Source organism: Fundulus heteroclitus, chromosome 13, assembly GCF_011125445.2.
Source record: "Fundulus heteroclitus isolate FHET01 chromosome 13, MU-UCD_Fhet_4.1, whole genome shotgun sequence".
NCBI lineage: Eukaryota > Metazoa > Chordata > Actinopteri > Cyprinodontiformes > Fundulidae > Fundulus > Fundulus heteroclitus.
In genome coordinates this window covers 10,740,775-10,754,857 of record NC_046373.1, presented here as the reverse complement: position 1 = coordinate 10,754,857, position 14,083 = coordinate 10,740,775, and the positions used below count along the sequence as shown (strand labels likewise).

Below are 14,083 nucleotides of genomic sequence, written 5' to 3'. Positions count from 1 at the left end.
GCACAGTAAGATCAGCTGCACGGCTGGAAGGTAAACAGAGACTGTTGGGGAATGCTCAGCGTGAATTTATTAGCTTCACTAATAATGGGTGGGAAAGCAAAATGTCTGAGCCAGGTTGTACAACGTTTAACTGACTATATAACGCTTCCTGACGCCACACATGTGATCACCACCTGCACACGTTTAACGCATGGATCCCCCTCCTTCCTCAGGTAAGTGAGAATGCATGAACGATATAACTTAACTTTTCTCACCCGGAGAGCAAATTACAGGAAACTTTAAAAGTCCCTATAATTATATAATTAATTAAATTATTTGTGTACAGTCAGTGTTATTTTTTCATAAATCTTCACTTCCAACCTCGGTTGGATCTTTTTTTCCAACATCCTGCTTTTATTGCACAAACTTTTGCACAAATCCAGGGTCCCTAAAATCGTGAACTTCAGCAGGAAATGGACCCTCCCCCCTTGAAGCAGATTACACGCGCCCACAGTGAAACCTGAGCCACAGGAAGTGGTCCTGCGCTGCATCATGTCAGGAAACACAAATTATTCTTCGCTTCATTTCTCTCTTCCAATGGATTTTTCTACTCCCACGTGTTTTTCTCTTCATGCGTTTGTTTTGATTTCTAGCCCTTAAGAGAGAAACAAACTACCTGCGTTATCTCAAAATGAGTTGCTTTCAAACTTCTTTTTTTTTCTTAAAAAAGGACAAAAAGAGCAGCCGCTGCGGTTGAACAGGCCCCCAAATTCCGGGAAATATTCGCTCCCAGAAGGCTTGAGGTATTCCTGCCCTCAGTAAATGTGCAAAACTTTCAATAAATGTCCTAAATGGATGCGAGGAAGGTTTGGCTGAAATGGTTTAACAGTTCTCTGGATGCCTGTGTCGTTTTGGAGAATATAGATGATGTTGTAAAGGGTTCAGAGAAGCACTAAAAAGAACTGTTCTTAGTGAGCGTTAGACAAAAATATGATAAAACTATCCAGCATGACACAGGGCACAACAATTTCAAATCCCTTTGTATTTATTTTACTGACAAGCAAGGTTTAATAAAATCCTGATTGTGGGTGTCTGTGGAGTTTGTACAGGGGGGACTCCATAAACAATCTTTATTTTTGTTTGTTTTTAATGATCCTATGATATTTGCCACACGGTTTCTTTATACAATCTATAACTTCCATTGATAACTATGTTTCTGTGATCAACCCCTGTTAACTTGGGATCTCCCCTAACAAAAGGCAGCCAAGCAACAGAGCCCAATCTTACAGGACAACTTTCTTCGTGATCTTTAGACATTTTCAAGGCAAAATTCCACTTGAGCTCTAAATTACATCTTTACCTTTTAGTTACCTCTGTCTCTAAATCCTATAATACATGTTGGAATTTATGAAACATGTTTCAGACTTTAGTGCAGCCCATGCCATGTAATTTTTCAAGTCTCCTCTCTGTGCTCGTGTTTTGTTGGTGACGTAACTGCAGATCGTATCCAAACGGTTCGGTCTGCCAGACACAGTTTTTCGGGTGTGCCAGTATATATCTCCCTTGCCCAAGTAGAATTCCTGGTCAGCAACTGCTAAACACTGTACTGCCTAAAGATATTCTTCAAAAGATGAGAACAAAGTCAGGTTACTTGGGAGGAAAACATAAACGACAGACTAAAGAATTGTGCACAAACACGTGCAGTCTTTTGCAAACGACATGGTATTGTAAAGACAGTTTTGTTGGAAACAAAAGTTCGGAGAATACGAAATATTGCATCTGCACGTCCAAACTCTAAATGGCAAAATGTTTTTAAAAAATTGTTGGACTGATCTATTCACCGGAGAGGGAAGTAACAAAGTGTTCTTTTACATAAATGTTGTTCCCTTCTATATATTTTGATGTGCAGTCGAGGTTTCAATGTTTTTGGAGCGCGTAGATGACATCTTCAGACCACTAGAGTGAAGGTTTGTAGTGAAAACATTTATTTTAATGATAATTATCACTTTAGATGAATCTGAACCTGCCATTCGCATGGTGAAAACTAATGGTGGCCGCATCATGCTGAGGAGATACTTTTCTTCAGTGGAGGAAAAATTACAGTTTGTTTTAACCTTTTTACAACAATATGTATATCATACAAATAATTATGTTTTTTTTTTTTTGTTTTTTAGATTTTGCTTTATTGAAAGTAAAATCATTGGGCTTTAACAAAAGCATGGCACACTGTACAATACAGGTTCGGCATGTATGGTGTGACTGACATCAATCAATGGATGTGGGGTATTTATAGTAAAGCTATGATGTGAAAGGAGCTAGTAATTAATTCACAAAGGGATTGCCATAAATCGCCAACCAGATTTTCCAACTTTCGCTAGAAAGAGCAATTTGCTGTGCAAAGACAATATGTCTGATTTACAAACATAATTCATCTGAGCTAGTCAGCCTCTAGATGTGAAACGCTATCTACTTTGGACTGTATTCACAGAAGGCAGAAATTATTTACATGTTGCATCAGTCTTGCTGTGGGAATTTGTTGCGGCCATTGGAAAAATAAAAAAAAGCACCAAAGATAAACAATAATTCCCATAAGATTGCTGATTTATGTTTTTCTTTAATTTACATTATGTTTCAAAAAGCCAAATACTGAAATATCCAACTCTTCATGATTATGGATAGTCTGGTCCAAAATGTCTCCCATGCACTATAAAAAAAAAAAAAAAAAATCAGTGAGCTGTAATATTTTCCACAGCTTGAGATGTTATGTGTCACAAAGTGTCCTCGTTTCATCATGCCAGGAAGGACTGATTGTGAGGAATCAGCTCAGGTCAGGGAGGGAGGAGAGTGCTGTGTTAAGCAGAGACACCAAGTGACCAAGCACACTTTTCCCTGGGGCGAGTGGTCAGAGGAACATTGGGGGGGGGGGGCTCATTCACACACAAGGACACACTCAACGTCGTGCACACGTTCACAAAATACACAATAGGTTTCTAAAAAAAAAAAAAAAAAAAAATGTTGCTTGATCACACCCGTGGGCTACTTGGATCTCTGGCCCACCCTTGTGACCCTTGTAACTGTGGTGATTAAATATTAGGAACCCTCATCTGCAAACATTTAGCCAATGCCACCCCTAATCTGCCTTGTGTCACCACAATGTCACAGAAGAGTCAACAGGAACATGCACACACACACACACAGCCGAGCATTCACACTGTGCTAAATAACATGCAAATATTTAAATTAAACCCATTCACGGGAGTAAAGGTGTCAATCAAACCCTCACACATGCGACGTGTCTTTCGGATAAAAAGGCTCCAGTGAATTTCCCTCGGCATGCCCATAACAGCTTGTGACGATGTTACGCACGTTCATTTTGATATTTGGTTAAACAATCTGACTGGTATTATCTAGCTGTGCACATCATGCCTCTACAAAACTACAATGGACCCCATTGTCTGTATTGTTGTTTTTAAGAGCTGTCACACCTTTTAGATGTCCATCCCCAGAAACTTTGGAGCTATATCATCCATTTCCTGGGTCATTAAATTAACCATTGGTTGCCACCTTCCACCTCCTGACCTTTGAACTATGACACACCGGTTCTCTTCCTTCAGGCCCGACTGTTGCCTCAGGTCACCTATTGTCTCCTAAAACAGAGCAACATATGATGTGATCGGTCAGAAGTAGTCACATACCCTTGTATAGAAAAAATATATACAGACTTGTTCACCTAACAACCCCTTTCATATCAATGTAACTTAAGTATCTTTGTAATTTATACTTTTATTAGTTTAAAGTTGATAAAGTCTCTAGACAGTTGCAATAAGTAAGCCCTAACTTCCTGGCACAGACGTCCATTACTCTTTGCCACTCTTCAAAATGGGAATCATGAGAGAGCATGTCACTAAAGTATCGCAGATCCCTTATTTCTCATTACATTATCCATTGCCTGGTGATAACTAAAACCACGACAAGGATGCAAGTTTATCTTACTGCCACACACAGTAAGCAGAATGGTAAACGGAGGTAAACAGAGCATCAATGCTTGGAATGAAGCTGGTGATCGCTACTGAAACCTTAGCTAGAACTGTGTGTTTTGTTCAGGCTAGAACACAATTGAGGTTTTTGGTAACAAACAGGCCAATCGAGTCTACTGTAAAACAAAGGTGGAAATGTGGAAATGCACCTCGTGCCCACTGATAAGAGTGGTGGAGAGTCTGTGATGCGGCCCTGGGAACCTTTTTGGAGTCCAACATGAACTCCCATAAATAAATAAAAATAAAGATTAAAGAAAAGTCTGAAGGAATTTGACAGAAATATGAAAATTAGTCATCATTGGAGTTTTCTATGATATGGTGAGTTAAAATATACAGTATTGGCAAATCAACACAGAAATAGTTCTTGAGGCGCAAAATCAACATTCTTTCATGGTCAACTCAGCCCCCAGATCCTATAGTAAACTCATAAGAGTGCTGGGGAGAAGAAACCATGGGAGAGGACTCCAGACCACAGACTATACAGAAAAAGGGCGACTGTGGCTTGATGGCTTGAGTTGTCATCTGGCAATCAGAAGGTTGTGGGTTTGATTCCAGCTTCCCCTTGCCACATGTCGATGTGGGCTAGGCACTTAACCCCAAATTGCCTACCGAGCTTTGTCTCGGTGTATGGGGAGTGTTGGCCTGGTGGTTAGGCCAACACTTGTAGATGAACCTAGTGGTTAGAGCAGCGCGCTTGCACTCAGACAAGGATGCAAGTTCGATCCCCAGCGCCTGCACCCTGGGTCCCTGAGCAAGACCCTTAACCCCAGAATGCTTCCCGGGCACCGCACATGGCAGCCCACTGCTCCCCAAGGTTGATGGGTTAAAAGCAGAAAACAAATTTCATTGTAATGTATGTTTCAATGACAATAAACATGTTATTACTATAAAAAAAACTGTGTAACAATAAAGGGTTACTAGGTAGCTCTCTCTCTGCCCCAACTTTATAAAAAATTAGGAGAAGACTAGATGTTTTCTGGTTAGGTGTAACATTATTTTAGTAATGTGGCAATGTGAAACTTCACTTCATATGTTGCTTAATAGTGAGTTCTGCACAAAGGATGCAACTAGAGAGGTTAAACAGTAACCAATGCAGTCTTGCTACAACTCATCACAGTGCTGCACAGCTTCTGCTTCCTCAATTGTTGCGTATGAAAAGAATTTAAAGCTTATCAGCTTAGGGGGGGAATCAACCCTTTTAGATGAAGCTCTCCAACTTTTACAATTTTAAAAGTCTTGGGAGAATAAGGGTTTATTTACTGGTAAAGTAAACAAAAGAATCAGAGCATGGCATTGACTTGCTAATTAGTGAATCAAAGATGGTAAAAAGGTTTTTAAACTCTCTAAGTAGTTTGAAGTCCAAACATAAATTTTTTCTCACATATGTAGGTAACATTTTCTATAATACTTTAAATTTCATGGTTGGCATTTGGTGGGGCTGCTGCCGTCATAATAGAACATTGTTTTAAAGCTTTTCAAAGAGTATGTTCTGTTGGTGGACACTGGCCCCTAGTGGTTACGATACAGCACTGCACGTTTGGAGCAATTGATTTCCCAAATATGCCCACTAGTTTCCTGAACTGCCACAAACGATTATTCTTGAAACATATATATGTATATAAATTAAACAAAAATACAGTTAAAGATAAGTGTGACTTAATCTTCTTGCTATTTTGTTAATGCTGTTTCAAAAGCAAGTCTAACAATATGCAGTTATAGGTTATTGTCCCAAACAGGTCAATCAACAAGTTTCTTTTGCTTTTCTCAGTTCCAGTAAGCTCAAAATACACATATAATTTGCAGAAAAAGGAACCACATCCAGCCAGTCACATGTCGCTGTGCTTGTAAATCATAAAACATGGGTAGCTGTAAAGTCAACTGTTAATAATTTGTGTGTTTCAGTTTATCTGTGTGAGAACCTAGCTGGGTTGGGATGAGTAGAAGAGAAAATGCAAGATCCAACAAACATGAGAGAAGGAGGACCCTTAAAACGAATGGAAAGCGTGTCGTTTGCGATCCGCCATATTGTCCATGTAGGGCACATTTTATTTTGCTTCAGCTGTTGCTGCACTGTGACTTAGCTCAGACTGTCTGCTTTGAACCAGGGTACCGATGACAGCATGTAGAGCTCTGTTGTAGCTGTCAATCCTTTTCAAGGGTCCTTTTCTCTACTCCTGTACCTTCAGTTTCTGTTGCTTCTGGTTTGAGAGGCAGTTTAAAGTTTAGCTCGGGTTAGTGACGGCCCCATAGGTCAACAGTTTATGCATTAACATCAGATATGCAGATATCCCCCGGTGAACCAAATGATCATGCGGCTGTTTGTTGGTTTGTTCGGTCAGAGGAGATGTATAAAAGCTATCCAAAAATACTTTGGATGGCTATAGAATGTTCTGTTATTGACTAACTCAGAGGCTCAAGAGTACATTATACCTAAAGAGAAAAATGTGTTTAGTAAAATGGCCTTATAGAGTTGAATCTAAAACCCTTTGATAATCCAGAGGAGTCATGATCAACTCTGTCAGAGTGAGCTGATTGAGTCATCTGGCTGAAAACTAAAAAACACCTCTACACTAATATTGCTGATACGTGGTGTTTTGTGCTGTGTTTGATTTTATGTGGAATCTCTATGTGCCATCCATATCTCATCTCTTGCTGTTATGTTAGATTTGAATATCTAGTATTGTCTTTATAGATCCAGTATGGGTTTTGAGGTGCATGTGTCTTTTCTGTTTTAGGAGGTGTTTGGTTTTGGACTCAAATTGTGACGTGAGGTATCTCAAAATTGCTCCAGCGCATCCAAAGAGCATTTGAGCCGGCCTTAGGCACAGGTGAAGGTTGCAATTGCTTAAGGACCTCCGGTGGGTCCCATTACATTTTTTAAATTTACGTTAGTGTAATATTTTAATTCAAATTTCACCTTTTCTGTGACTTTAGCCTGAGCTGGGGTCACATTTTCTGTAGACTATAACTATAGCTTTTCTTTTGTTTGTTTGTTTTAGAGGCTGCATTAAAGAAAATATTAAAATTAGTGATGGCTAAAGCTCAGGTGGCCCTCCTGACTCAGAACTGCTTAGAGCTTGTAAAACCACTCTGGTTATGAAAGCCTTCTGTTTATTGTATTTATAATCAATAATCCAAATTTAAGAAGTAGCTATCATAATTTTAGACATTAAAACATTATCTTGTTTTCCAGTGTGTATAAAATATAACTTATCATCCTCTTTGTTTTTCCTGACTATAATAAGAGATACACAGTTTGCGAAAATAGTCTTTTTGCATTAAAAGAGCAAAGTTCTCTGTTTGGTTTTTGATCAGATTATAAAAAGAAGATAACAATACGTTTTTGTAGCAATATGTATTGCCAAAAGGTGTTTGTTTCAAAAAGGTGCCCTTTTTACAGTAATCCTCAAACATTGTATTTTTCTGTTTTTCAGAGTGCTTGAGTTTTGTCCTAATAAGACTGTGACATTTAAAATGACATCAAAGGTTTTTACTTAATTTGTTGCTTTTGTTTTTTTAATATGCCAACATGGAATTTGTTGGATGTTGCAACAATTCTAATTAAAACTATTACAGTAATGTTCTTTTGTTTGTTTGGTAGGTAGTTGTACACATGTACAAATGATAGTGTAGCATAAAAAAGAGAACAAAATAGAGACCAATAAAAATAGATGCATATAAACAAGTCGTGGAGTCCTCTACGTATATTAGTGCAAACCCCAAAGAAGAGTCGCAAGACAATTTCACATTTTTAATTATTGTTTGAATTTTTGTCTGTTTCTTGTTTGTTAGGTTAAACATTCAATAAATTTTTTTATTTTTATTTTAAACGAGTTTTAAACTATGTAAAATATGGTTTCTTATTTGACCTTGACGTCTTGTGTTCACTGAACCCAGCAGATAGCTTGCTGACTACTAAAATATCTCCGTTATCATATTATCAGGTATTAGTCGAGTGGGTGTTTTTTTATTTTTATTTTATCTAGGTCAGTCATCATGATCGTCGCTGCTATTTGCGTCATCGGCTTCCAGCCAATGGCGCGGCGACGTCCGGTGACGACGCTCCAAGGACGTAAACCTGGCCAACATGGCGACGCTCCGGAGGGAGTACGGAGCTTTGGAGTAACGACCGCTTTTTAGCAGGGAAAAATAACCTCAACTCCGCTTGTTACGATGTGGCGGGGTTAGCCGGAGCCACGACACGCACAGCTTTCTTGGACCATGTTTGCAGAGGTACGTAGGCGCCGGCGAAACCAAGCCGTACGTCGCTACGTTAGTTTGTTTTTAAGCGGTGGACATGGCTGGTTAGCTCGGAGCGGCTAGCGCCTCGGCGTCAGCCCCCCTCCCCTCCTTCCCTCCCTCCCTCCCTCGCAGGTAAACACAGAGCCCGGACAGACACGGAGAGGACGGTGCGCTGGGTCTCCAGAGAGGCTGTCAGCTATAAGTGTCTGTCAGCCACGGATTACACAGATAACGCCGCGTTAATTCACGAGACTTGAGATATCCGCCCTGCTGTCGACGCTGCGCTGGAATTAGCTGGACACGGACAATGTCGGTACTATGCGTGTAGATTATGTTTAAGGTCCCTCTTCAGAAGATTTCCACGTTTCTACGGCGGACGCAGGTGAGCTGGGCGTTAGCTGTGTCGGACTGCTTGAGGGAGCGAAGAGAAAGTCGGATAGCAGAGCAGCTGTTGGTGATCAAACTCCGTGGTTATCATTTGTGTTGTTTTTTTTTATCCCTTAGTGAGTAGGTGAGGCTAATTGTTGACATTTGCACGCTTATCTTGGGGGGAGTGTTTGATTCATTGGAAGCCATTGAAGTGCACCAGTCGTAAGCAAACGGCCTAGCCTTGAAATGTTAAAAGTGACCTGAGCGCATCGTCATTAGGAGTCCAGAGATCTTCTGCTTGGCGCGTAATTACATGTGTTTTCCTGCATTTCTCACATGATCCACACCGATTTCTCTCCCTGGGAGAAAGCCCGGGTGAGAGAGAGAGAGAAAAAAAAAAAAGATCCAAGTTATTGGTCATAGTGCAGGGTGTGCAGGCATTCAAAGCAGCTCAGTGTTTCCTGTGCCTCTTCTGTGGCATGGCTGATTTCAGTGTAATGAATAGGGCTAGGTGTTAAATTCTGGTCTGCCAGGCTTAGATGTTTCAGACATAGGCTTGTCAGTGGCTTTTTACAGCTGGCTAAACCTCAATAAGCCGTCTTAATCAAAAGCTTGCTCGACATTGAGGCCAGTGTGTCGCCTGCCTTCCTCCTCTCGTTTAAGGTTGGGTAGCCTGCCAAACGACCTGACACTTACTTCTCAGGCTTTAAGGCTTGTTCAAACCTGTTTTTGGTGTTTTTTTTTTTTTCTTATTGTTTTTATTTTTTTCTTATTCATGTATCTACAAGTCTGGCCAAGTCATGAGGCCAAATGTGTGTGACGTGTTTAGGCAAAAGGGGATATTTCCCCCGCTATGACCTCACACCTTTTTTGTTTCTCGTAGTTTGCAAAATATTCTTTTTTAAAAGCATTACCTTATGAAGTTTGATGGGTGGTGTACTTTTAGTCTACCCGTCCATCAATGTCCAAGCGTTTTTTTGTTTTTGTTTTTTGCAAAAGTTAATTTTCAAAAACCCACATTTGTCGTTCCTGCAAGCGAGGCCAAAAGTGCTGTAACCTTCTTTCAGCCAGCTGACCGGCAGTATCAGGTGATGGAGGGGTTAGCCCTGCTGTGCTCTAAATGTACTTGTTACTTGTATCATTAAATACTTTCAACTAGAGCAACGATATGATGGAACATCTATGCCATGTTGAAAGGTTAACCTTTTTAAAACCTTTGTATATCTTGACTTGTGCCTTCTCACTTGGCCTGGACTGGCGTGATAATTCCAAGTAGAAATAACCTGGTTTCACAGTAGCTACACAAAAAGGCTTATCTGCAATGTGCATCGAGCTATATATGCGGAATAAATCCCATAATTTTGCAAAAGGTTTTGACACTCACTTGAGATGGGCTTTTGGCTTTTCTGCAAGAAAATGGGAAGACATTTGCCAAATCAGTTCTGACCTAGCCGGCATTTACCTCACACGACTGATCGGCTGTTTCTGCTGTCGCCGTCTTCGCAGATATTCAAATAACCTGCTCCTTACTCAAAGTCTCTGGACTGCAAGTGACATCACCACTACTTGTTTACTTGACAGAACTATTACAACTCGTCCCATTGCAACACTTTCCTGACAACCTCTCTCCATTTTTTGAAGTTGTGTCGTCCATGCTAGTTTGCACCCTCTACTCCCTGTTTATTACGGCCAATGTGCAGCGTCAACCCCTGATGATGTTACGCTTTGCGCAGCCTGGTTAATTCGCTCCACACCACTGGATGGAAACACGCCTAATTCACATCTGTATTTCGAAGTTCACTCAAAATTTGCATGACAATTGGATGGAAACACAGCTACTGTTATTTATTGATGAAAATCTATAGACTGATAAAACCAGCCTTTTCTATAATACTTTACGTACCTGCTGCTTGTTGCTTCCCAGCTGTAGCTTTAAAACTGTGTGGCCTCTGTTGGAGTGCTGGGTTCCATTCCTCTTATATCCACTCGATGACTGCCTGTGTTGTTCCACATCCGGTAGTATTTCCAAACAGCTGGATTTATCTTTCTTATAAGTGGGTGAAATGTGTAGCTGCCATTGTCACGTTTCGCTTGTCGCATTGAGGCAAGTCACTATATGAAAATCCTTCATCCTGATTATTGTGGTAATAAAATGTGTTGAAAATATGCAAAATGTGTGACTGAAGATCATTGGCTAAAGTTGTTGGTTCCTGCTAGCTGTTTGGGATTTTAAATCAGAAACTTAAATATCCAGGTACCTGCTCCTGGGGCAGCTTTTCACCAAGAAGGAGGGTTAAAAATGACGTTGCTAGTGACTAATTTCATGTCAGAGCAGCCAATAGGCTAACCTCATCCTTCCCTGACTGAGACCACAGACAGAAGAAAATGGACATGAAATATAGTCCAGAAAAATCCCACTCTCACGTCTCTTAACGCATTTAGAAACACTGGTGGGGAAACACAATTTTTGTTATATATCAAAAAAAATAAGCAGCCAACATATCTCTTGGAATTCTTTGTTTAAAAGTCTTTATGAATCAAGTACTGTAATTAAAATGTAATTAGTGACTTTTTTCTTATCAAGTGAAAGAAAAGATTGAGGCCTAACTATGGGGAATCTACACAGTTTTATTTCTGAAATAAATGCCTAACCCAAAATATGCTGCTTAGACTGGAAGTAAGGACGCTTGTAGACCCTGTCACGCACAACAATCAGAACGTTATAAAACCCCTGCAGAAACCACGGCAAACCTTTTTGCTTTATTGCACTGATGGTTTCAATGTTCTCCTTTTGAGTCACTACGGCAAACTAAAGGGTCACACGGTTTATTAAAGGTGTGGCAGTGCCACAGTGTTACCTTTGAAGGGTTTAATGATGCCTCTCCTCTCTGGTCACTTCAAGACCTCAAGCTGACTGCCTCGACACATCATTCTTTAAAAAAAGAACAACAACATATGTTTTCCATATTTATTATAGTTAAAACCAGCAATTACCTTACAAGAGTGCATAACCAGAACTATAAAAAAAGACTATCGCCTTTTAGTTCTGCGAAGACATCAATTGACTCCACTAGGAATTAGCTTTTTCTTGTGCAAAACATGAACATCTCTATCACTTTTTATGTCTACGGTTTCCCCCTCCTGCTTGTGTAAATCCTGTACTGTGGACCTTTTTTTTTTTTTTTTTTTTTTCCCAGGACAGTTGCCTGATTTGTAACTGATGCTGTTCATCGCAGTCAGATTTATTTTGTACTTTAAAACTTCATCCTACTCAAACTAGTGTTTTTTTCCTGCTATAAACTTTTTTTTTTCAGCTTGCTCCTGCTACATCGAATGGTTTGACAGCTGTCTCAGAAGATTGTGCCTTTAGTTTTTAGAACCAGGTTCTGGGATTTCTATGAATGGTAGTTCCAAACTGTTTTTACCTCCAAAACAATCCATGCTTTTAAAAATTATTTCAAGTTACAACTGGTATGCAATATCTTTTTGTTTAACTAGTTGTTAGCAGCTGACCTTCTTGGTCCGTGTTCACTGGTTTTGCATTAAAAATCATATTTGCCGAGAGTAATTTTTCATACGATGCCAGTCAGAGGGTGCTGCTCTTCCTGAGGCTCTGTCATGGCTATTTTCATTCGATGACTTCGAGTTGTGAAAGATGCATGCACAGCATTTAAAGATTTTCACCCATCCTCCGATCCACCATCCTTGTGTTTGTGTGTGAGAACGGATGTGCAGTTGAGTATCAAAGTTTATCTACAAGTTTCACCTCTGATGTAGAGCATGTGTGCCGTTCTCTGCTTAAAGCTGAGGATGCTCTGTAGATTATGAAGCGGAGTTGCCAAAAGTATTTGCTCATCAACCATTTGCATACGCACATGAAATTGTATGAAATTACATTCTTAATTCATAGGGTTTAACACGTCGACCAACCCCTTGCGACAGGAACTGCTTCCACTCTCCTGGGACGACATTTTTGACCATTCTCTTCTTATTCATGGGGTCAGACACTGACGTTGGACAAGAAGGCCTGGCTCTCAGTTGCCACTCAAAATTATTCCAAAGGTGTTTTGTTGGGTTGAGGTTAGGGCTGGACGATAATTCAGTAACAATATATATTGATCGATAGACGTATATCCATGATAGAAAAAAAGGGTCAATAAAAAGTTCAATAGAATAAGTTTTCCTTCCTTTTGCATTCTAGCCAATAATGGATATAATATATATACATTATAGGCTAGAATGCAATATATGATGTGCGTATATATATAATGTAAGTTAATATTACTGTAATTTCTTCCTCCCAACCAATCACAAACTCAAACCCAGGCAGTCACCAAGCTCTGCCCCTTCAACGAGTACAAGGAGCACGTGTTTCTTTCTCTTTTTTAAAAACTTGCAGTTTTGGTAAAAAGTTGGTTAAATAAAGGGTTGAGTTTGAATTCAGTGTTTGTGTGTTCTGTATCTAAAAATAGGTCGTTAAATAACAGCATACAAAGCCCAGGGTTTCACTTAAAACATATGTTTTGAATTTGTTGATAATTATCGATATCAGTCTATATGATTTCTATTTTATCGGCAGGCTTTTTGTTCTATATCGTCCAGCCCTAGTTGAGGTCTAGATTCTCTGCAGGCCGGTCCAATACTAGGTGACATAAGGCTTGAATGAAGCTGCTTGGCCACTGAGACCCATTCCCCAAAGCTCTGACTGTAGCTTCAGGGAATGGGTCTCAGTAAGTCGTTCTATATCTGGACTCTTTGCACATGGAGGCATCTTCTAGCACTGCATCCAGTGGTCAAGTTCTGGCGGAGATGGTATTAAAGAGACATTTGGTGATGAGTCACAGATCTGCTTTTGGCAAAGAGATGAGTTGGAGACTTTAGTTTGGTGCGTGATGAATAACATACAGATGACTGGCTAAAGCCAGGTTTATGCTTGACACATCTGCGAGGTCCGCACAGCCATATTATTTAATTTTAGCTTCCACGCTCCTCCGCGCGGCAAAACATTTCTAACTACAAGGACAGTCCTGTGTCGGAAAAACATGGCGGACGAGCAAGCGCACTTTCTGGCGGAGGTTCGTAAATATAGACACTTTCATGATTCGGCCCAAAAAAGATCACTGTAAACAACAAATTAACGAATTCCCAGACAGAAATCGCTGTCACTCTTTGAGGAATGTAAGAAGCTTAAATGTTGAAAACGACTATGCTTTCTACTTCTACGTTTAGTGGGCTATAGTACGTTTGGCATAGTAGCGCAACACTGCCCTCTAGAGTCTAAGGGAAAGTGCTACTTCAGCGGAAGAGTCACACGGAGCATAAATGATCCAGTCGTTGTGTCCGCACATATCATTTCTGTGCGTACATGCGTCAGTAAAGCCGGGCGTACACTGTACGAGTTTTTCAGTCGTGGTACTTATATACATCTCAAACTGTGCGAGGGAACCGCGGGGTTT

General features: G+C 40.2%; 1 protein-coding gene across 2 annotated transcripts in view; it reads left to right on the top strand.

The window, feature by feature from the left end:
• Positions 1 to 8,410: 8,410 nt before the first annotated feature.
• Positions 8,411 to 14,083, top strand: part of snx13 (sorting nexin 13) — a 32,346-nt gene continuing 26,673 nt past the window's right edge. The window contains exon 1 of one of the 2 annotated variants that reach the window (XM_021315279.2): positions 8,411 to 8,640. In XM_021315279.2, coding sequence (XP_021170954.2) covers positions 8,590 to 8,640 — 51 coding nt within the window. In that variant the 5' untranslated portion in view covers positions 8,411 to 8,589. The remainder of the gene's footprint in view (positions 8,641 to 14,083) is intronic. The other variant, XM_021315283.2, reaches the window with a different exon arrangement.